We start from the raw sequence: 22945 nt of genomic DNA on the forward strand, positions 1-22945 counted from the left end.
ATGAAATCTTTTATAACAAACTCTTCTCTGAACATATAAACATTATTTACAGATATAAACCGGTTATAATATCTAGCTCGGCTTGAAATACTTCAGCAGGCTGTTAGCACAGGAAGCAGAGCTCGGTTTTTGACTTTTTGGAGTCTTGGCTTTTTCGTGAGATTTCTTGACCTGGATTTTAGGAGAGAGTTTTCGGTTCTTCCAGTCGCTCATAAGTTCTCTCTGAAGTTCTGTCGGAAGCTGTGAAAAAACTTTCACATCGATGCTTTTAGGAAGTGGCGACCTGACGCCGACATCCCCAGATTCGGTGCAATCCATTGACAACCCAACGTTTGGTTCTGTACCCGGGGGACAAGCGGAGTCTGATCGATGAGAAGTAGCTATGACCGGATCAGGGGCAGCGCTGGTATCATCAGAGTCTTTTCTCAAAGTCTTTTTCAGCAGGGATGGCACCGTGCCGGGAGAAGGCCCCCTGTCTCCTGCAGAAGCAAGCAGATTCCCCGGATTTCCTCCCGTAAAGAAACGCTGTATTCCCCCGGGGGTTGAGGGTGGCCGGCTCGTCTGAATACTTCTTGTTGTACGTGGACTTTGGATAATCTCTCTCTTAATGTCCTCAGGGAGTTGACTGAACACCTCCATGTCGATGTTCTCCGGTAGCGACAGAAGAGCCCTCATCCATCGCCGCAGCCAAGGGAGAGGGACTCGGCTTTTCAGACAGATTCTCAGATTCAGATGTTGTACTGTGTCCTGAAAACTGACAACAAAAAAATCCCCAAAAATATTTCAAGCAATATAAGCATTCACATAGAGGATGTGTCCTGTGTGGTATAGTATATAGAGGATGTGCCCTGTGTGGTGTAGTATATAGAGGATGTGTCCTGTGTGGTGTAGTATATAGAGGATGTGTCCTGTATGGTGCAGTATATAGAGGATGTGTCCTGTGTGGTGTAGTATATAGAGGATGTGTCCTGTGTGGTGTAGTATATAGAGGATGTGTCCTGTATGGTGCAGTATATAGAGGATGTGTCCTGTGTGGTGTAGTATATAGAGGCTGTGTCCTGTGTGGTGTAGTATATAGAGGAATGTGCCCTGTGTGGTGTAGTATATAGAGGCTGTGTCCTGTGTGGTGTAGTATATAGAGGATGTGCCCTGTGTGGTGTAGTATATAGAGGGTGTGTCCTGTGTGGTGTAGTATATAGAGGATGTGTCCTGTATGGTGCAGTATATAGAGGATGTGTCCTGTGTGGTGTAGTATATAGAGGGTGTGTCCTGTGTGGTGTAGTATATAGAGGATGTGTCCTGTGTGGTGTAGTATATAGAGGATGTGCCCTGTATGGTGTATTATATAGAGATGTGTCCTGTGTGGTGTAGTATATAGAGGATGTGTCCTGTGTGGTGTAGTATATAGAGGATGTGTCCTGTATGGTGCAGTATATAGAGGATGTGTCCTGTGTGGTGTAGTATATAGAGGCTGTGTCCTGTGTGGTGTAGTATATAGAGGATGTGCCCTGTGTGGTGTAGTATATAGAGGGTGTGTCCTGTGTGGTGTAGTATATAGAGGCTGTGTCCTGTGTGGTGTAGTATATAGAGGATGTGTCCTGTGTGGTGTAGTATATAGAGGATGTGCCCTGTGTGGTGTAGTATATAGAGGATGTGCCCTGTATGGTGTAGTATATAGAGGATGTGTCCTGTATGGTGTAGTATATAGAGGATGTGTCCTGTGTGGTGTAGTATATAGAGAAAGTGTCCTGTATGGTGTAGTATATAGAGCATGTGTCCTGTATTGTGTAGTATATAGAGGATGTGTCCTGTGTGGTGTAGTATATAGAGGATGTGTCCTGTGTGGTGTAGTATATAGAGGATGTGCCCTGTATGGTGTAGTATATAGAGGATGTGTCCTGTGTGGTGTAGTATATAGAGGATGTGTCCTGTGTGGTGTAGTATATAGGGGATGTGCCCTGTGTGGTGTAGTATAAGAGGGACTTTGTCATGTGTGTGTGTAGTATATAGAGGATGTGTCCTGTGTGGTGTAGTATATAGAGGATGTGTCCTGTGTGGTGTAGTTTATAGAGGACTTGTCTTGTGTGGTGTAGTATATAGAGGATGTGTCCTGTGTGGTGTAGTATATAGAGGATGTGTCCTGTGTGGTGTAGTATATAGAGGATGTGTCCCTGTTGTGGTGTAGTTTATAGAGGACTTGTCCTGTGTGGTGTAGTATATAGAGGATGTGTCCTGTGTGGTGTAGTATTAAGAGGATGTATCCTGTGCGGTATATAGATGATGTGTTGCCACTCTATATCCTCTCACCCGGCTGACACTGCACTCATCTTCTACCAATGACTTTTTCTGAGTCAGGTAAAACCCGATTGAAGATCTTGAGGACGTCGAGGATTTAGAAGCTTTGAGGTTGGAGAAGCAAACGTTCAGCAGCGTGAGGTGGAAGGGAGACTTGACGTCAATCATCTTCTGGAAGAGTTTCACGAGCAGCTCCATCAGCGCGGGGACGACCGCGGCGCCGTCCGATCCTGAAGAAGAAACGTCTGCTCAATCAGCTCCGAAGAAAGCATAAGAAAATGGAAAAATGGTGGGGGCACGAGAGGGTTAATCGTGCCGTGACTCTTACCGCTGCTCATATTTTGGGCCACGTTTGTTGGGATGGGACACTGGCGACTTTCCCGGTTGAAATATTTATTGGGCGGTGCGAACTGGCGAATGGTTAGTCGCAGGGTGTGGGCGCTCCTCCCATCTGCGGACAGTCTGGAAAGGAAACAGTTAAATAGAATGACGACTGGATACAATGTATCGAAAGGTCACGACCTCTGAATACAAACATTGAAATCTGAACAGTGTCCTCCTTTATTGGACTTTTTTTTATTTTGTGCTTAGTTTTGCATTTCTTTTTTAGTGTCCTCTTTTATTGGACATTTTTTGCATTTCTTTTTTACAGTGGTTCTATACCAGTCTTGAGGGGTCTTTATTCTACCCCCGGCTGCAGTACCAGGGGGATCTCCTCCAACCCCATGTCTAGCCAATGTATCTAATTGAACGATCCAGATTAGAGCGCCCCCCCTCTGGATTAGGAGCCATCACCAGGTCACGTCCACTATTCCTTTCATGAAAGCCCCCAAATTGACGGTCCTCATGGTGCTCATTGTTTATATAGTGCTCGCCAAAAGTGTTGGCACCCCTGCAATTCTGTCAGATAATACTCAGTTTCTTCTTGAAAATGATTGCAATCACAAATTCTTTGGTATTATTATCTTCATTTATTTTGCTTGCAATGAAAAAAACACAAAAGAGAATGAAACAAAAATCAAATCATTGATCATTTCACACAAAACTCCAAAAATGGGCCAGACAAAAGTATTGACACCCTCAGCCTAATACTTGGTTGCACAACCTTTAGCCAAAAAAACTGCGAACAACCGCTTCCGGTAACCATCAATGAGTTTCTTACAATGCTCTGCTGGGATTTTAGACCATTCTTCTTTGGCAAACTGCTCCAGGTCCCTGAGATGTGAAGGGGCCTTCTCCAAACTGCCATTGTGAGATCTCTCCACAGGTGTTCTATGGGGTTCAGGTCTGGACTCATTGTTGGCCACTTTAGTAGTCTCCAGTGCTTTCTATCAAACCATTTTCTAGTGCTTTTTGAAGTGTGTTTTGGGTCATTGTCCTGCTGGAAGACCCATGACCTCTGAGGGAGACCCAGCTTTCTCACACTGGGCCCTACATTATGCTGTGAAATTTGTTGGTAGTCTTCAGACTTCATAATGCCATGCACACGGTCAAGCAATCCACAAAACATCACGGAACCTCCGCCATGTTTGACTGTAGGGACCGTGTTCTTTTCTTTGAAGGTCTCTTTTTTTTTCCTGTAAACTCTATGTTGATGGCTTTTCCCAAAAAGCTCTACTTTTGTCTCATCTGACCAGAGAACATTCTTCCAAATCGTTTTAGGCTTTCTCAGGTAAGTTTTGGCAAACTCCAGCCTGGCTTTTTTATGTCTCGGGGTAAGAAGTGAGGTCTTCCTGGGTATCCTACCATACAGTCCCTTTTCATTCAGACGCCGACGGATAGTACGGGTTGACACTGTTGTACCCTCGGACTGCAGGGCAGCTTGAACTTGTTTGGATGTTAGTCGAGGTTCTTTATCCATCATCCGCACAATCTTGTGTTGAAATCTCTCGTCAATTTTTCTTTTCCTTCCACATCTAGGGAGGTTAGCCACAGTGCCATGGACTTTACACTTCTTGATGACACTGCGCACCGTAGACGCAGGAACTTTCAGGTCTTTGCAGATGGACTTGTAGCCTTGAGATTGCTCATGCTTCCTCACAATTTGGATTCTCAGGTCCTCAGACAGTTCTTTGGTCTTCTTTCTTTTCTCCATGCTCAATGTGGTCACACAAGGACACAGGGCAGAGGTTGAGTCAACTTTAATCCATGTCAACTGCTGCTAGTGTGATTTATTATTGCCAGCACCTGTTAGGTGCCACAGGTAAGTTACAGGTGCTGTTAATTACACAAATTAGAGAAGCAGCACAGGATTATTCACACAGCGCCAATACTTTTGTCCACCCCCTTTTTTATGTTTCGTGTGGAATCCAATTTGGCTTTATGACAATTTTTTTTTTTCTTTCATTGAAGACAAATTAAACGAAGATAATAATACCAAAGAATTTGTGATTGCAATCATTTTCAGGAAGAAACTGAGTATTATCTGACAGAATTGCAGGGGTGCCAATACTTTTGGCCAGCACTGTAGATGCAGTGAGACACAGGCGCTTTTCTATGAAGTCGCCGGCACTGGTGGACGGGTGACGCCTGCACTCACCGATGTAGTAAAAGTAGCAGCAGTTCTTCTAGTTTAGTTTTCACATCGGAGACCGCGCAGCATTTCTTGAAGGAATCTTCTTCACTAAGAGACTGAAAATGAAGAAGAAAGAAGATTGGAGAATGGCAAATTAGATGAAGTCAGGTAATCCGAGGCTGCCGATCAAAAACCCTGGGATTCCTCTACTACCTGATGGCATCTCGGCTCCACTTCTTATTAGTTGATTTTAAGTGTCGTTTGAGGTGTGAGGCTGGGTGCGTTCTCAAGACAGAGGGTGATACAATTTTGGGATGGCAGGGGGTTTGAGCTCAAGATGGAGGAGGGCAATGAGAACCTGGGATGACGGGGGGATGGCAGGCAAAAATGTCGAAAGCCCGGGATGTCAGGGGAAATGTGGTGGGGGAACACAGAGCGCCCGGGGTGTGCGTGGGGGAACACAGAGCGCCCGGGGTGTGCGTGGGGGAACCAGAGCGCCCGGGGTGTGCGTGGGGGAACCAGAGCGCCCGGGGTGTGCGTGGGGGAACCAGAGCGCCCGGGGTGTGCGTGGGGGACCAAGAACGCCCGGGGTGTGCGTGGGGAAACCAGAGCGCAAGGGGTGTGCGTGGGGGGACCCAGAGCGCCCGGGGTGTGCGTGGGGAAACCAGAGCGCCCGGGGCGTGCGTGGGGGAACCAGAGCGCCCGGGGCGTGCGTGGGGGAACCAGAGCGCCCGGGGCGTGCGTGGGGGAACCAGAGCGCCCGGGGCGTGCGTGGGGGAACCAGAGCGCCCGGGGCGTGCGTGGGGGAACCAGAGCGCCCGGGGCGTGCGTGGGGGAACCAGAGCGCCCGGGGCGTGCGTGGGGGAACCAGAGCGCCCGGGGCGTGCGTGGGGGAACCAGAGCGCCCGGGGCGTGCGTGGGGGAACCAGAGCGCCCGGGGCGTGCGTGGGGGAACCAGAGCGCCCGGGGCGTGCGTGGGGGAACCAGAGCGCCCGGGGCGTGCGTGGGGGAACCAGAGCGCCCGGGGCGTGCGTGGGGGAACCAGAGCGCCCGGGGCGTGCGTGGGGAAACCAGAGCGCCCGGGGCGTGCGTGGGGAAACCAGAGCGCCCGGGGCGTGCGTGGGGAAACCAGAGCGCCCGGGGCGTGCGTGGGGAAACCAGAGCGCCCGGGGCGTGCGTGGGGAAACCAGAGCGCCCGGTACGTGCGTGGGGGAACCAGAGCGCCCGGGGCTTGCGTGGGGGAACCAGAGCGCCCGAGGCGTGCGTGGGGGAACCAGAGGCCCCGGGGTGGCGTGGGGGAACCAGAGGCCCGGATGGATTGGGGGAACCAGAGGCCCGGATGGCGGTAATCCGATAAAATAGATACCAGTCACTCAAAGATAGATTATGTACACTCATATTCCCCTTACACTGACATATTGGGGGCTACACTGTGTGCAGCCACATGATGGACTCCGTCCTCTACCTGCGGAGGTCCCGTTGATGTGACCGGTGAATTATCTTCCCCTCTGCTGAGTGTCTGGATACGATGAGCAAGTGCGGCTCCAAACTCCTTCTCCAGGACGGCGACCGGACAGCACTGCAGCGCAGTAACGCCGCTCAGCCCTAAACCCTCCAGACGCTGCGCGGTCTTATGTCCGATTCCTGCAAGTAACGAAGGCAATGAGGTTAAAGTAACACAAACGTCCGGAGACAAAGAATATAACACGGCTCATTGTGAGAAATAACATTATTCATCAGCTGGGTTGTAGTCTGGTTGTAGTACCTAAAAACCAACACTGGAGGGAGACAGCGCTCCATCACTGAGCCAAGCTCCTGCTCCCCTAGTGGCCACACCTGGTATCACAGACTCACCCGGAATCTTATGGGCGTGATTTAGGCCGTTGATTAAATGGCCGCGGCTCTCGGGAAGGAGAACGGTTTGTTGATTCGGCTTGAACGTCCCAGAAACAAGTTTTGCGAGCAGCTTATTAGCTGCGATCCCGGCACAGCCCGTCATCCCCAGCCGGCTGTGCACCGCTGCCCGGATGTCCGCTGCCACGTGAGAGCCCACCATGTAACACCGGTGTGTCCAATCACTGGGATCTATAACTAGGAATTTAAAAAAAATAAATAAATAAATAAATAATCCCTTTAAATGTGTTTTTCAGACGTTGTTGACGTTTTTATTTACATTTTGTGCCAAAAATCATTTTTGCAATTGGGTTTCATTAAACATTTTGCTCCATTTGCCTCCTACAGCCTCTGCGCTGCACTGTATTATTGGCTGCAGAATGAGTTAACTGAGGATCCATCAGTGAGCGCATTCGAAGAGTTGGTATCTCTTTAATCCGTCTGTTTCTCAGCTCCTCTCGGATGATTTATGACCACATCAAAGTTGAATGTGCAGGAAAAGCCGACATTTTTTAATGGCAAAACTTATTTTTAGCCTACAATACATGTATTTATAAAAAAAAACTTTTTTTTTTTACCTAAACTCCTTTACTATTAAGACATAAGAATGTGACACCCAGTCTTGTACAGATTGGCTGCAGCCTGCGTTGCCTTCATTTTTTTTTTTTTTTTACCGTGAACAGCGCCACACGTTTATAGTGGCCGAGGCCGGTATTACAGCTGCCATTCACTGTTCTCACCTTGATCATTGTACACGTGTCCGGACACCTCCATCGCTCGATCGCCCGGGGGGTCTCGCAGCCTCTTATCCACCAGCTCCGTGATATCCACAAAGTTCTCATCGAAGCCGAGACGCTCCACCTGCGGGCTGAACTCCTCCAGCAGACCTGGGACAACAGCAGACACCATCAATCGACTGATCACAGGCTCAATTCCCCTTAGGCTCCATGCGGCAAAAGCTGCAGCGTGCACATGGAGCCTTAGGCTATGTGGCTTCGGCGCAACTGTAACTGCTCCTGCAGCTGCTCATTAGGCTCATGCATATTCACTTCTTTCCCCGCCCACCAGTGTCTGTGATTGGTGACAGACAGTGCCCCCACCCTGACTGACAGTGTGTCTGACGCTTCCAATCACAGGCGCTGTCTGTGGGTCTATATCGCACAGTAAAAAATAAAATGGCTCAGGGTCCCCCCAAATTATGATACCCAGCACAGATAAAGCATACGGCTACAGGCTGCCGCCCTCAGCCGTGCCCTTATCTTGGCTGTGTATCAAAATAAGAGGAACTGCACACGGTTTTTGTTTTTTAACTATTTAAATAAATAATTTAAAAAAAAAACAGCGTGCGTTCCCCCCCCCCCCACCACCACCAATTTTGATACCCAGCCATGATAAAGTCCGACAGCTGGGGGCTGCTATACTCAGGTTGGGAAGACCTGTGCTTATTGGGCCCCCCCAGCTTAAAATTAGCAGCCTGCAGCCACCCGGAATTTTCACATCCATTAGATGAGACAATCCCGGCACTTTTCCCGGCTCTTCCTGATTACCCTGGTACGGTGGCAATAGGGGTAATAAGGGATTAATGTTAGCTCACAGCTGTCACTATAGCTGCCAGCTCTGCTACAACAATGGCCGCCCGTTGTAATTTAAAACAGAGAATGAATGAGCCGCGTGATCAGCAGTGTTGGTGACATCTCTCAGGTTAGTTGCAGTCACGACTGGAAGTTCCCACAGTCCTCTACTTGTGACTGCAGGTAACGTAACCTCAGATGATTTCAAGTTACCTGCGGTCACGGATAAAGGACTGTGGGAACCTCCAGCTGTGACCGCAAATAACTTGAGTGACCTCACGGCTGATCATGTGGTTCACTCATTCTCTGCTTGAAGCCCACAGCGGGTGGTCATTGTTGTATGGCCACGCAATGTGCCTTCTCTTCTCAGATGTAGCAGAGCTGGGATCGTCATGGGACCTCGTGTGGATTATGTTGGACCTTCAGGGGTGTTTTGGGGGTTAATAAAGGGGTGAAAGAGGGTGCTCTTATCTTTTATTGCAACTAAATGATTTTCAGCAATGGTCTTTTTTTCTTTTCATTTACAGATTAATAATGGGGGGGGTCTCAGACGCCTCCCATTACTAATCTAGGGCTTAGTGGCAGCTGTGAGCTGACATTACCCCGATTGCCACTGCGCCAGGGCAATCGGGAAGAAGCGGGTAAAGTGCTGGGAATGTCGCATCTAATGGTTGCGACAATTCCGGGCAACTGCAGGCTGCTATTTTAAGGCTGGGGGGGCGGCCCAATAGGCATTGGCCTCCCCAGCCTGAGAATACCAGCCCTCAGCTGTCGGAGTTTTTCATGGCTGGGTATCAAAATTGGGGGGGACCGCATGTTGGTTTTTTACAATTATTTAAATAATTAAATAAAGAAAAAAAAATTAAGCCACATGCGGTTCTTTTTATTAAATATTACAAACTGACTCCCGCCTCCTCCTGAACCCTGGAGCGTCCTGATCCCCCATCCCCACCTGACCCTCTTCCCCTCCTGACCCCCGCGGGCACCTGTGACCCTGTAGGACATCTCCCTGTAGTGGGTCAGGTCCTCCCCGCTGACCAACACCAGCTGCTGACACCGCTCCTTCGCCTCTCGGACGGACATACATTTGTTAACACCGAATTTCCTGGCTTCATAGTTACAGGTGACGATGATGTTTTTCTGTTGGACGCCTGAAAAGTGAAGCGGTTATCGGAGGGTTAATATTAATGCGGATGAGGGGGGACACGGACCCCCCCCCTGTCAATAAGGACGAATAAGGTACAGGGATGCTTCATTCTGATGTGGATTCATAGGCATTCATCAGCCCCCAAAATACAGTGCAGGCATAGCACCCCCCATATACAGTGTCATCACAGCAAACCCCCCCCCATGCACAGTACCAACACCCCCTCATACACAGTGCCAGTCACAGCACTCCTCCATACACAGTGCCAGTCACAGCACTCCTCCATACAGTGCCAACACAGCACTCCTCCATACACAGTGCCAGTCACAGCACTCCTCCATACACAGTGCCAGTCACAGCACTCCTCCATACACAGTGCCAGTCACAGCACTCCTCCATACACAGTGCCAGTCACAGCACTCCTCCATACACAGTGCCAGACACAGCACTCCTCCATACACAGTGCCAGTCACAGCACTCCTCCATACACAGTGCCAGCCACAGCACTCCTCCATACACAGTGTCAGCACAGCACTCCTCCATACACAGTGCCAGCCACAGCACTCCTCCATACACAGTGCCAGCCACAGCACTCCTCCATACACAGTGCCAGCCACAGCACTCCTCCATACACAGTGCCAGCACAGCACTCCTCCATACACAGTGCCAGCCACAGCACTCCTCCATACACAGTGCCAGCCACAGCACTCCTCCATACACAGTGCCAGCACAGCACTCCTCCATACACAGTGCCAGCACAGCACTCCTCCATACACAGTGCCAGCCACAGCACTCCTCCATACACAGTGCCAGTCACAGCACTCCTCCATACACAGTGCCAGTCACAGCACTCCTCCATACACAGTGCCAGCCACAGCACTCCTCCATACACAGTGCCAGTCACAGCACTCCTCCATACACAGTGCCAGCACAGCACTCCTCCATACACAGTGCCAGCCACAGCACTCCTCCATACACAGTGCCAGTCACAGCACTCCTCCATACACAGTGCCAGCACAGCACTCCTCCATACACAGTGGCAGCCACAGCACTCCTCCATACACAGTGCCAGCACAGCACTCCTCCATACACAGTGCCAGCCACAGCACTCCTCCATATACAGTGCCACCACAGCACTCCTCCATACACAGTGCCAGACACAGCACTCCTCCATACACAGTGTCAGCACAGCACTCCTCCATACACAGTGCCAGCACAGCACTCCGCCATACACAGTGCCAGTCACAGCACTCCTCCATACACAGTGCCAGCACAGCACTCCTCCATACACAGTGCCAGTCACAGCAACCCCCCCATATCCAATGGCAGACAACAACCCCCTCATATACAGTGTGAGACACAGAAACCCCCCATATACAGTGTCAGAGAAAAACCCCGTATATACAGTCCCAGGGCACAGCACCCCCCATATACAGTGCTAGTTACAGTAACCCCACATATACAGTGTCAGAAAAGCACAACACCCCCTCCACCCATATACAATGCCAGTCACAGCAACCCCCATATACAGGGACAGCACAGCAACCCCCCATATACAGTGCCAGACACAGTCTCCCACCCCCCATATACAGTGCCAGGCACAGTCTCCCACCCCCCATATACAGTGCCGGACACAGCCTCCCCCCATATACAGTGAAAGACACAGTCTCCCACCCCCATATACAGTGCCAGACACAGTCCCCCCCATATACAGTGCCGGACACAGCCCCCCCCCCCATATACAGTGCCAAACACAGCGCTTCCATATACAGTGGAGGAAACAGCGCCCCCATATACAGTGCCGGAAACAGCACCCCCCATATACAGTGCCGGAAACAGCACCCCCCATATACAGTGCGGACACAGCCCCCCCATATACAGTGCCGGACACAGCGCCCCCATATACAGTGCCGGAACAGCACCACCCCATGTACAGTCTCCCCCCTTATACAGTGCCGGTCACAGTCTCCCCCTCCATATACAGTGCCGGAAACAGCCCCCCGGGCCTCCATATACAGTACCGGCAACAGCGCCCCCCATATACAGTGCGGGCACAGCGGCCCCCCATGTACAGTGGCGGCCACAGTCTCCCCCCCCCCCATATACAGTGTCAGAAATAGCCCCCACCCCCCCTATATACAGTGCCGGGCACAGCCCCCCCCCCCCCATATACAGTGCAGGACACAGCCCCCCCTTCCCCCCATATACAGTGCCGGAAACAGCCCCCCTCATATACAGTGCCAAACACAGCGCTTCCATATACAGTGGAGGAAACAGCGCCCCCATATACAGTGCCGGACACAGCACCCCCATATACAGTGCCGGAACAGCCCCCCCCATATACAGTGCCGGACACAGCCCCCCCATATACAGTGCCGGACACAGCGCCCCCATATACAGTGCCGGACACAGTCTCCCCCCCATATACAGTGCCGGAAAGAGCCCCCCTCCTCCCATATACAGTGCCGGAACAGCGCCACCCCATGTACAGTCCCCCCCCCCCTTATACAGTGCCGGTCACAGTCTCCCCCTCCATATACAGTGCCGGAAACAGCCCCCCGGCCCTCCATATACAGTATCGGCAACAGCGCCCCCCATATACAGTGCGGGCACAGCGGCCCCCCATGTACAGTGGCGGCCACAGTCTCCCCCCCCATATACAGTGTCGGAAATAGCCCCCACCCCCCCTATATACAGTGCCGGCCACAGCCCCCCCCCCACATACAGTGCCGGCCACAGCCGCCCCTCCCCCCCATATACAGTGCCGGACCCCATAAACAGTGTTATCAACATCACCCCCACATTCAGTGTCATTACAGCACTCCCTATATATAGTTCCAGAAACTGCTACCTCACATATACAATGTCAATTACAGAACCCCCCATATACAGTGCCAGACACAGCCCCCCATATACAGTGCCGGCCACAGTCTCCCCCCCCATATACAGTGCCAGACACAGCCCCCCATATACAGTGCCGGCCACAGTCTCTCCCCCATATACAGTGCTAGACACAGCCCCCCTAATACAGTGCCGGCCACAGTCTCCCCCCCATATACAGTGCCGGACACAGCCCCCCTAATACAGTGCCGGCCACAGTCTCCCCCCCATATACAGTGCTAGACACAGCCCCCCTAATACAGTGCCGGCCACAGTCTCCCCCCCATATACAGCGCCGGCCACAGTCTCCCCCCCATATACAGTGTCAGCCACAGTCTCCTCCCCATATACAGTGCCGGCCACAGTCTCTCCCCCATATACAGTGTCAGCCACAGTCTCCTCCCCATATACAGTGCCGGCCACAGTCTCCTCCCCATATACAGTGCCGGCCACAGTCTCCCCCCCCATATACAGTGGCGGACACAGTCTCCCCCCCATATACACTGCCGGAAACAGCCCCCCGGCCCTCCATATACAGTACCGGCAACAGCGCCCCCCATATACAGTGCGGGCACAGCGGCCCCCCATGTACAGTGGCGGCCACAGTCTCCCCCCCCATATACAGTGTCGGAAATAGCCCCCACCCCCCCCATATACAGTGCCGGCCACAGCCCCCCCCCCCCCCATATACAGTGCCGGCCACAGCCGCCCCTCCCCCCCATGTACAGTGCCGGACCCATATACCGTGTTATCAACATCACCCCCACATTCAGTGTCATCACAGCACTCCCTATATATAGTTCCAGAAACTGCTACCTCACATATACAATGTCAATTACAGCACCCCCCATATACAGTGCCAGACACAGCCCCCCATATACAGTGCCGGCCACAGTCTCCCCCCCATATACAGTGCCAGACACAGCCCCCCATATACAGTGCCGGACACAGTCCCCCCCCATATACAGTGCCGGCCACAGTCTCCCCCCATATACAGTGCCAGACACAGCCCCCCATATACAGTGCCGGACACAGTCCCCCCCCCATATACAGTGCCGGCCACAGTCTCCCCCCATATACAGTGCCAGACACAGCCCCCCATATACAGTGCCGGACACAGTCCCCCCCCCATATACAGTGCCAGACACAGCCCCCCATATACAGTGCCGGACACAGTCCCCCCCCATATACAGTGCCAGACACAGTCCCCCATATACAGTGCCGGCAACAGTCTCCCCCCATATACAGTGCCAGCCACAGCCCCCCTAATACAGTGCCGGCCACAGTCTCCCCCCCCCATATACAGTGCTATACACAGCCCCCCTAATACAGTGCCGGCCACAGTCTCCCCCCCATATACAGTGCCAGACACAGCCCCCCATATACAGTGCCAGACACAGCCCCCCATATACAGTGCCGGCAACAGTCTCCCCCCCATATACAGTGCCAGACACAGCCCCCCTAATACAGTGCCGGCCACAGTCTCCCCCCCATATACAGTGCTAGACACAGCCCCCCTAATACAGTGCCGGCCACAGTCTCCCCCCATATACAGTGCCAGACACAGCCCCCCATATACAGTGCCGGTAACAGTCTCCCCCCATATACAGTGCCAGACACAGCCCCCCATATACAGTGCCGTACACAGTCTCCCCCCATATACAGTGCCAGACACAGCCCCTCATATACAGTGCCGGCACAGTCTCCCCCCATATACAGTGCCAGACACAGCCCCCCATATACAGTGCCGGTCACAGTCTCCCCCCATATACAGTGCCAGACACAGCCCCCCATATACAGTGCCGGACACAGCCCCCCATATACAGTGCCGGACACAGCCCCCCATATACAGTGCCGGACACAGCCCCCCATATACAGTGCCGGACACAGTCTCCCCCCCATATACAGTGCCAGACACAGCCCCCCTAATACAGTGCCGGTCACAGTCTCCCCCCCATATACAGTGCTAGACACAGCCCCCCTAATACAGTGCCGGCCACAGTCTCCCCCCCATGTACAGTGCTAGACACAGCCCCCCTAATACAGTGTCGGCCACAGTCTCCCCCCCATATACAGTGCTAGACACAGCCCCCCTAATACAGTGCCGGCCACAGTCTCCCCCCCATATACAGTGCCAGACACAGCCCCCCATATACAGTGCCAGACACAGCCCCCCATATACAGTGCCGGCAACAGTCTCCCCCCCATATACAGTGCCAGACACAGCCCCCCCTAATACAGTGCCGGACACAGTCCCCCCCCATATACAGTGCCAGACACAGCCCCCCATATACAGTGCCGGAAACAGTCTCCCCCCATATACAGTGCCAGACACAGCCCCCCATATACAGTGCCGGCCACAGTCTCCCCCCCCATATACAGTGCTATACACAGCCCCCCTAATACAGTGCCGGCCACAGTCTCCCCCCCATATACAGTGTCAGACACAGCCCCCCATATACAGTGCCAGACACAGCCCCCCATATACAGTGCCGGCAACAGTCTCCCCCCCATATACAGTGCCAGACACAGCCCCCCTAATACAGTGCCGGCCACAGTCTCCCCCCCATATACAGTGCTAGACACAGCCCCCCTAATACAGTGCCGGCCACAGTCTCCCCCCATATACAGTGCCAGACACAGCCCCCCATATACAGTGCCGGTAACAGTCTCCCCCCCATATACAGTGCCAGACACAGCCCCCCATATACAGTGCCGTACACAGTCTCCCCCCATATACAGTGCCAGACACAGCCCCTCATATACAGTGCCGACACAGTCTCCCCCCATATACAGTGCCAGACACAGCCCCCCATATACAGTGCCGGACACAGCCCCCCATATACAGTGCCGGACACAGTCTCCCCCCATATACAGTGCCAGACACAGCCCCCCATATACAGTGCCGGACACAGCCCCCCATATACAGTGCCGGACACAGCCCCCCATATACAGTGCCGGACACAGTCTCCCCCCCATATACAGTGCCAGACACAGCCCCCCTAATACAGTGCCGGTCACAGTCTCCCCCCCATATACAGTGCTAGACACAGCCCCCCTAATACAGTGCCGGCCACAGTCTCCCCCCCATGTACAGTGCTAGACACAGCCCCCCTAATACAGTGTCGGCCACAGTCTCCCCCCCATATACAGTGCTAGACACAGCCCCCCTAATACAGTGCCGGCCACAGTCTCCCCCCCATATACAGTGCCAGACACAGCCCCCCATATACAGTGCCAGACACAGCCCCCCATATACAGTGCCGGCAACAGTCTCCCCCCCATATACAGTGCCAGACACAGCCCCCCCTAATACAGTGCCGGACACAGTCCCCCCCCATATACAGTGCCAGACACAGCCCCCCATATACAGTGCCGGAAACAGTCTCCCCCCATATACAGTGCCAGACACAGCCCCCCATATACAGTGCCGGACACAGTCTCCCCCCCATATACAGTGCCAGACACAGCCCCCCATATACAGTGCCGGCACAGTCTCCCCCCATATACAGTGCCAGACACAGCCCCCCATATACAGTGCCGGACACAGTCTCCCCCCCATATACAGTGCCGGACACAGTCTCCCCCCATATACAGTGCCAGACACAGCCCCCCATATACAGTGCCGGACACAGCCCCCCATATACAGTGCCGGACACAGCCCCCCATATACAGTGCCGGACACACAGTCTCCCCCCCCATATACAGTGCCAGACACAGCCCCCCTAATACAGTGCCGGTCACAGTCTCCCCCCCATATACAGTGCTAGACACAGCCCCCCTAATACAGTGCCGGCCACAGTCTCCCCCCCATATACAGTGCTAGGCACAGCCCCCCTAATACAGTGTCGGCCACAGTCTCCCCCCCATATACAGTGCTAGACACAGCCCCCCTAATACAGTGCCGGCCACAGTCTCCCCCCCATATACAGCGCCGGCCACAGTCTCCCCCCCCATATACAGTGCCGGTCACAGTCTCCCCCCCCATATACAGTGGCGGTCACAGTCTCCCCCCCATATACAGTGCCGGAAACAGCCCCCCGGCCCTCCATATACAGTACCGGCAACAGCGCCCCCCATATACAGTGCGGGCACAGCGGCCCCCCATGTACAGTGGCGGCCACAGTCTCCCCCCCATATACAGTGTCGGAAATAGCCCCCACCCCCCCTATATACAGTGCCGGCCACAGCCCCCCCCCCCCCCCCCGTATACAGTGCCGGACACAGCCGCCCCTCCCCCCCATATACAGTGCCGGACCCCATATACCGTGTTATCAACATCACCCCCACATTCAGTGTCATGACAGCACTCCCTATATATAGTTCCAGAAACTGCTACCTCACATATACAATGTCAATTACAGCACCCCCCATATACAGTGCCAGACACGGCCCCCCATATACAGTGCCGGCCACAGTCTCCCCCCCATATACAGTGCCAGACACAGCCCCCCATATACAGTGCCGGACACAGTCTCCCCCCATATACAGTGCCAGACACAGCCCCCCATATACAGTGCCGGACACAGTCTCCCCCCATATACAGTGCCAGACACAGCCCCCCATATACAGTGCCGGACACAGTCTCCCCCCATATACAGTGCCAGACACAGCCCCCCCATATACAGTGCCGGCCACAGTCTCCCCCCCCATATACAGTGCCGGACACAGTCTCCCCCCCCCATATACAGTGCCGGACACAGTCCCCCCCCATATACAGTGCCAGACACAGCCCCCCATATACAGTGCCGGAAACAGTCTCCCCCCATATACAGTGCCAGACACAGCCCCCCATATACAGTGCCGGACACAGTCTCCCCCCCATATACAGTGCCAGACACAGCCCCCCATATACAGTGCCGGCACAGTCTCCCCCCATATACAGTGCCAGACACAGCCCCCCATATACAGTGCCGGACACAGTCTCCCCCCCATATACAGTGCCGGACACAGTCTCCCCCCATATACAGTGCCAGACACAGCCCCCCATATACAGTGCCGGACACAGCCCCCCATATACAGTGCCGGACACAGCCCCCCATATACAGTGCCGGACACACAGTCTCCCCCCCATATACAGTGCCAGACACAGCCCCCCTAATACAGTGCCGGTCACAGTCTCCCCCCCATATACAGTGCTAGACACAGCCCCCCTAATACAGTGCCGGCCACAGTCTCCCCCCCATATACAGTGCTAGGCACAGCCCCCCTAATACAGTGTCGGCCACAGTCTCCCCCCCATATACAGTGCTAGACACAGCCCCCCTAATACAGTGCCGGCCACAGTCTCCCCCCCATATACAGCGCCGGCCACAGTCTCCCCCCCCATATACAGTGCCGGTCACAGTCTCCCCCCCCATATACAGTGGCGGTCACAGTCTCCCCCCCATATACAGTGCCGGAAACAGCCCCCCGGCCCTCCATATACAGTACCGGCAACAGCGCCCCCCATATACAGTGCGGGCACAGCGGCCCCCCATGTACAGTGGCGGCCACAGTCTCCCCCCCATATACAGTGTCGGAAATAGCCCCCACCCCCCCTATATACAGTGCCGGCCACAGCCCCCCCCCCCCCCCGTATACAGTGCCGGACACAGCCGCCCCTCCCCCCCATATACAGTGCCGGACCCCATATACCGTGTTATCAACATCACCCCCACATTCAGTGTCATGACAGCACTCCCTATATATAGTTCCAGAAACTGCTACCTCACATATACAATGTCAATTACAGCACCCCCCATATACAGTGCCAGACACGGCCCCCCATATACAGTGCCGGCCACAGTCTCCCCCCCATATACAGTGCCAGACACAGCCCCCCATATACAGTGCCGGACACAGTCTCCCCCCATATACAGTGCCAGACACAGCCCCCCATATACAGTGCCGGACACAGTCTCCCCCCATATACAGTGCCAGACACAGCCCCCCATATACAGTGCCGGACACAGTCTCCCCCCATATACAGTGCCAGACACAGCCCCCCCATATACAGTGCCGGCCACAGTCTCCCCCCCCATATACAGTGCCGGACACAGTCTCCCCCCCCCATATACAGTGCCGGACACAGTCTCCCCCCATATACAGTGCCAGACACAGCCCCCCATATACAGTGCCGGACACAGTCTCCCCCCATATACAGTGCCAGACACAGCCCCCCCATATACAGTGCCGGCCACAGTCTCCCCCCCCATATACAGTGCCGGACACAGTCTCCCCCCCCCATATACAGTGCCGGACACAGTCTCCCCCCCCCATATACAGTGCCGGACACAGTCTCCCCCCATATACAGTGCCAGACACAGCCCCCCATATACAGTGCCGGCCACAGTCTCCCCCCCATATACAGTGCCAGACACAGCCCCCCTAATACAGTGCCGGACACAGTCTCCCCCCATATACAGTGCCAGACACAGCCCCCCCATATACAGTGCCGGCCACAGTCTCCCCCCCCATATACAGTGCCGGACACAGTCTCCCCCCCCCATATACAGTGCCGGACACAGTCTCCCCCCATATACAGTGCCAGACACAGCCCCCCATATACAGTGCCGGACACAGTCTCCCCCCATATACAGTGCCAGACACAGCCCCCCCATATACAGTGCCGGCCACAGTCTCCCCCCCCATATACAGTGCCGGACACAGTCTCCCCCCCCCATATACAGTGCCGGACACAGTCTCCCCCCCCCATATACAGTGCCGGACACAGTCTCCCCCCCCCATATACAGTGCCGGACACAGTCTCCCCCCATATACAGTGCCAGACACAGCCCCCCATATACAGTGCCGGCCACAGTCTCCCCCCCATATACAGTGCCAGACACAGCCCCCCTAATACAGTGCCGGCCACAGTCTCCCCCCCATATACAGTGCTAGACACAGCCCCCCTAATACAGTGCCGGCCACAGTCTCCCCCCCATATACAGTGCATAACACAGCCCCCCTAATACAGTGCCGGCCACAGTCTCCCCCCCCATATACAGTGCCGGCCACAGTCTCCCCCCATATACAGTGCCGGTCACAGTCTCCCCCCCATATACAGTGCCGGTCACAGTCTCCCCCCATATACAGTGCCAGACACAGCCCCCCATATACAGTGCCGGCCACAGTCTCCCCCCCCATATACAGTGCCGGACACAGTCTCCCCCCCCCCATATACAGTGCCGGACACAGTCTCCCCCCATATACAGTGCCAGACACAGCCCCCCATATACAGTGCCGGCCACAGTCTCCCCCCCATATACAGTGTCAGACACAGCCCCCCTAATACAGTGCCGGCCACAGTCTCCCCCCCATATACAGTGCTAGGCACAGCCCCCCTAATACAGTGTCGGCCACAGTCTCCCCCCCCCATATACAGTGCTAGACACAGCCCCCCTAATACAGTGCCGGCCACAGTCTCCCCCCCATATACAGCGCCGGCCACAGTCTCCCCCCCCATATACAGTGTCGGTCACAGTCTCCCCCCCCCATATACAGTGGCGGTCACAGTCTCCCCCCCATATACAGTGCCGGAAACAGCCCCCCGGCCCTCCATATACAGTACCGGCAACAGCGCCCCCCATATACAGTGCGGGCACAGCGGCCCCCCATGTACAGTGGCGGCCACAGTCTCCCCCCCATATACAGTGTCGGAAATAGCCCCCACCCCCCCTATATACAGTGCCGGCCACAGCCCCCCCCCCCCCGTATACAGTGCCGGACACAGCCGCCCCTCCCCCCCATATACAGTGCCGGACCCCATATACCGTGTTATCAACATCACCCCCACATTCAGTGTCATGACAGCACTCCCTATATATAGTTCCAGAAACTGCTACCTCACATATACAATGTCAATTACAGCACCCCCCATATACAGTGCCAGACACGGCCCCCCATATACAGTGCCGGCCACAGTCTCCCCCCCCATATACAGTGCCAGACACAGCCCCCCATATACAGTGCCGGACACAGTCCCCCCCCATATACAGTGCCGGACACAGTCTCCCCCCATATACAGTGCCGGACACAGCCCCCCATATACAGTGCCGGACACAGTCTCCCCCCATATACAGTGCCAGACACAGCCCCCCATATACAGTGCCGGACACAGTCTCCCCCCATATACAGTGCCAGACACAGCCCCCCATATACAGTGCCGGACACAGTCTCCCCCCATATACAGTGCCAGACACAGCCCCCCATATACAGTGCCGGACACAGTCTCCCCCCATATACAGTGCCAGACACAGCCCCCCCATATACAGTGCCGGCCACAGTCTCCCCCCCCATATACAGTGCCGGACACAGTCTCCCCCCCCATATACAGTGCCGGACACAGTCTCCCCCCATATACAGTGCCAGACACAGCCCCCCATATACAGTGCCGGCCACAGTCTCCCCCCCATATACAGTGCCAGACACAGCCCCCCTAATACAGTGCCGGCCACAGTCTCCCCCCCATATACAGTGCTAGACACAGCCCCCCTAATACAGTGCCGGCCACAGTCTCCCCCCCATATACAGTGCATAACACAGCCCCCCTAATACAGTGCCGGCCACAGTCTCCCCCCCCATATACAGTGCCGGCCACAGTCTCCCCCCATATACAGTGCCGGTCACAGTCTCCCCCCCATATACAGTGCCGGTCACAGTCTCCCCCCATATACAGTGCCAGACACAGCCCCCCCATATACAGTGCCGGCCACAGTCTCCCCCCCCATATACAGTGCCGGACACCGTCTCCCCCCCCCCATATACAGTGCCGGACACAGTCTCCCCCCATATACAGTGCCAGACACAGCCCCCCATATACAGTGCCGGCCACAGTCTCCCCCCCATATACAGTGCCAGACACAGCCCCCCTAATACAGTGCCGGCCACAGTCTCCCCCCCATATACAGTGCTAGACACAGCCCCCCTAATACAGTGCCGGCCACAGTCTCCCCCCCATATACAGTGCATAACACAGCCCCCCTAATACAGTGCCGGCCACAGTCTCCCCCCCCATATACAGTGCCGGCCACAGTCTCCCCCCATATACAGTGCCGGTCACAGTCTCCCCCCCATATACAGTGCCGGTCACAGTCTCCCCCCCATATACAGTGCCGGTCACAGTCTCCCCCCCATATACAGTGCCGGCCACAGTCTCCCCCCCATATACAGTGCCGGTCACAGTCTCCCCCCCATATACAGTGCCGGCCACAGTCTCCCCCCCATATACAGTGCCGGTCACAGTCTCCCCCCCATATACAGTGCCGGTCACAGTCTCCCCCCCATATACAGTGCCGGTCACAGTCTCCCCCCCCATATACAGTGCCGGTCACAGTCTCCCCCCCATATACAGTGCCGGTCACAGTCTCCCCCCCATATACAGTGCCGCTCACAGTCTCCCCCCCATATACAGTGCCGGCCACAGTCTCCCCCCCATATACAGTGCCGGTCACAGTCTCCCCCCCATATACAGTGCCGGTCACAGTCTCCCCCCCATATACAGTGCCGGTCACAGTCTCCCCCCCATATACAGTGTCGGTCACAGTCTCCCCCCCATATACAGTGCCGGTCACAGTCTCCCCCCCATATACAGTGCCGGACACAGTCTCCCCCCCATATACAGTGCCGGTCACAGTCTCCCCCCCATATACAGTGCCGGTCACAGTCTCCCCCCCATATACAGTGCCGGTCACAGTCTCCCCCCCATATACAGTGCCGGTCACAGTCTCCCCCCCATATACAGTGCCGGTCACAGTCTCCCCCCCATATACAGTGCCGGTCACAGTCTCCCCCCCATACACAGTGCCGGTCACAGTCTCCCCCCCATATACAGTGCCGGTCACAGTCTCCCCCCCATATACAGTGCCGGTCACAGTCTCCCCCCCCATATACAGTGCCGGTCACAGTCTCCCCCCCATATACAGTGCCGGCCACAGTCTCCCCCCCATATACAGTGCCGGACAGGCTCTTACCCAGCGGGCTCCCCCTCAGCTCTGGGCTCCGGATCATCTCCACCTGCGCGTAGAAACAGTCCATGTCCAGGTGCAGGACCAGCCGCGGGGCCCGGGAGCCTGCGGAGAGGAGACGTGTGAGGACAGCGCGGAGCCCGTATGTGAGGAGCCTCTGCTGTCACTGAATGGAAAAGTGTGCGCATGCGTGAGCCTCGTCTACCACAGCTGAGGGTCTGCAGCAATGTACACAGCGCCAGTCCTGAGCGCTCCGCTCGGAGTGCGGCAGCAGGGGGCGCTGCACCCACGGACCTGGGGATACTTACTATTAATATCTGCCGCCTCCTCCCGGCTCCGCCACTCCGCCTCGTCCTCCTCCTCCTCTTCCCGCGGGGAATCCATCCCGCACAGCATGGACGACAAGCGGGAAGCCTCACCCTACACCCGGCCTGAGAGCGAGGAAACCCGCGGGAGCAGCGAGCACGGACCGGGCCGCACGTCACCTCCGCCACACGGTGCTGCGCACTATACCGCCACCAGAGGGCGCTGACTGCAGAGTAATGCCACGAGGTGGCGCTGTGCACACAGAGAATCACCCATGTCACTATCGATGTAATACATCATCCATCTCCACTGAGCGAAAGCTGAACTCACTGAGCTCACACTTTATCTATGGGCACAAAACACCCTTTTCTCTCAAATATTGTTCACCAAT

General features: G+C 55.0%; 1 protein-coding gene across 1 annotated transcript; it reads right to left on the minus strand.

Annotated features, from left to right (window-relative positions):
* POLI (DNA polymerase iota) lies at positions 1-22743 on the minus strand. Its single transcript, XM_075343417.1, is given in 11 exon segments — positions 1-657; positions 659-754; positions 2308-2525; positions 2624-2757; positions 4835-4926; positions 6276-6454; positions 6665-6901; positions 7444-7590; positions 9261-9425; positions 22255-22353; positions 22557-22743. Coding segments are annotated over 11 exon segments (2040 nt in total). The 5' UTR covers positions 22645-22743; the 3' UTR covers positions 1-72.
* Between the last annotated feature and the right edge of the window lie 202 nt (positions 22744-22945).

This window comes from Anomaloglossus baeobatrachus, chromosome 1, assembly GCF_048569485.1.
Source record: "Anomaloglossus baeobatrachus isolate aAnoBae1 chromosome 1, aAnoBae1.hap1, whole genome shotgun sequence".
Lineage (NCBI taxonomy): Eukaryota > Metazoa > Chordata > Amphibia > Anura > Aromobatidae > Anomaloglossus > Anomaloglossus baeobatrachus.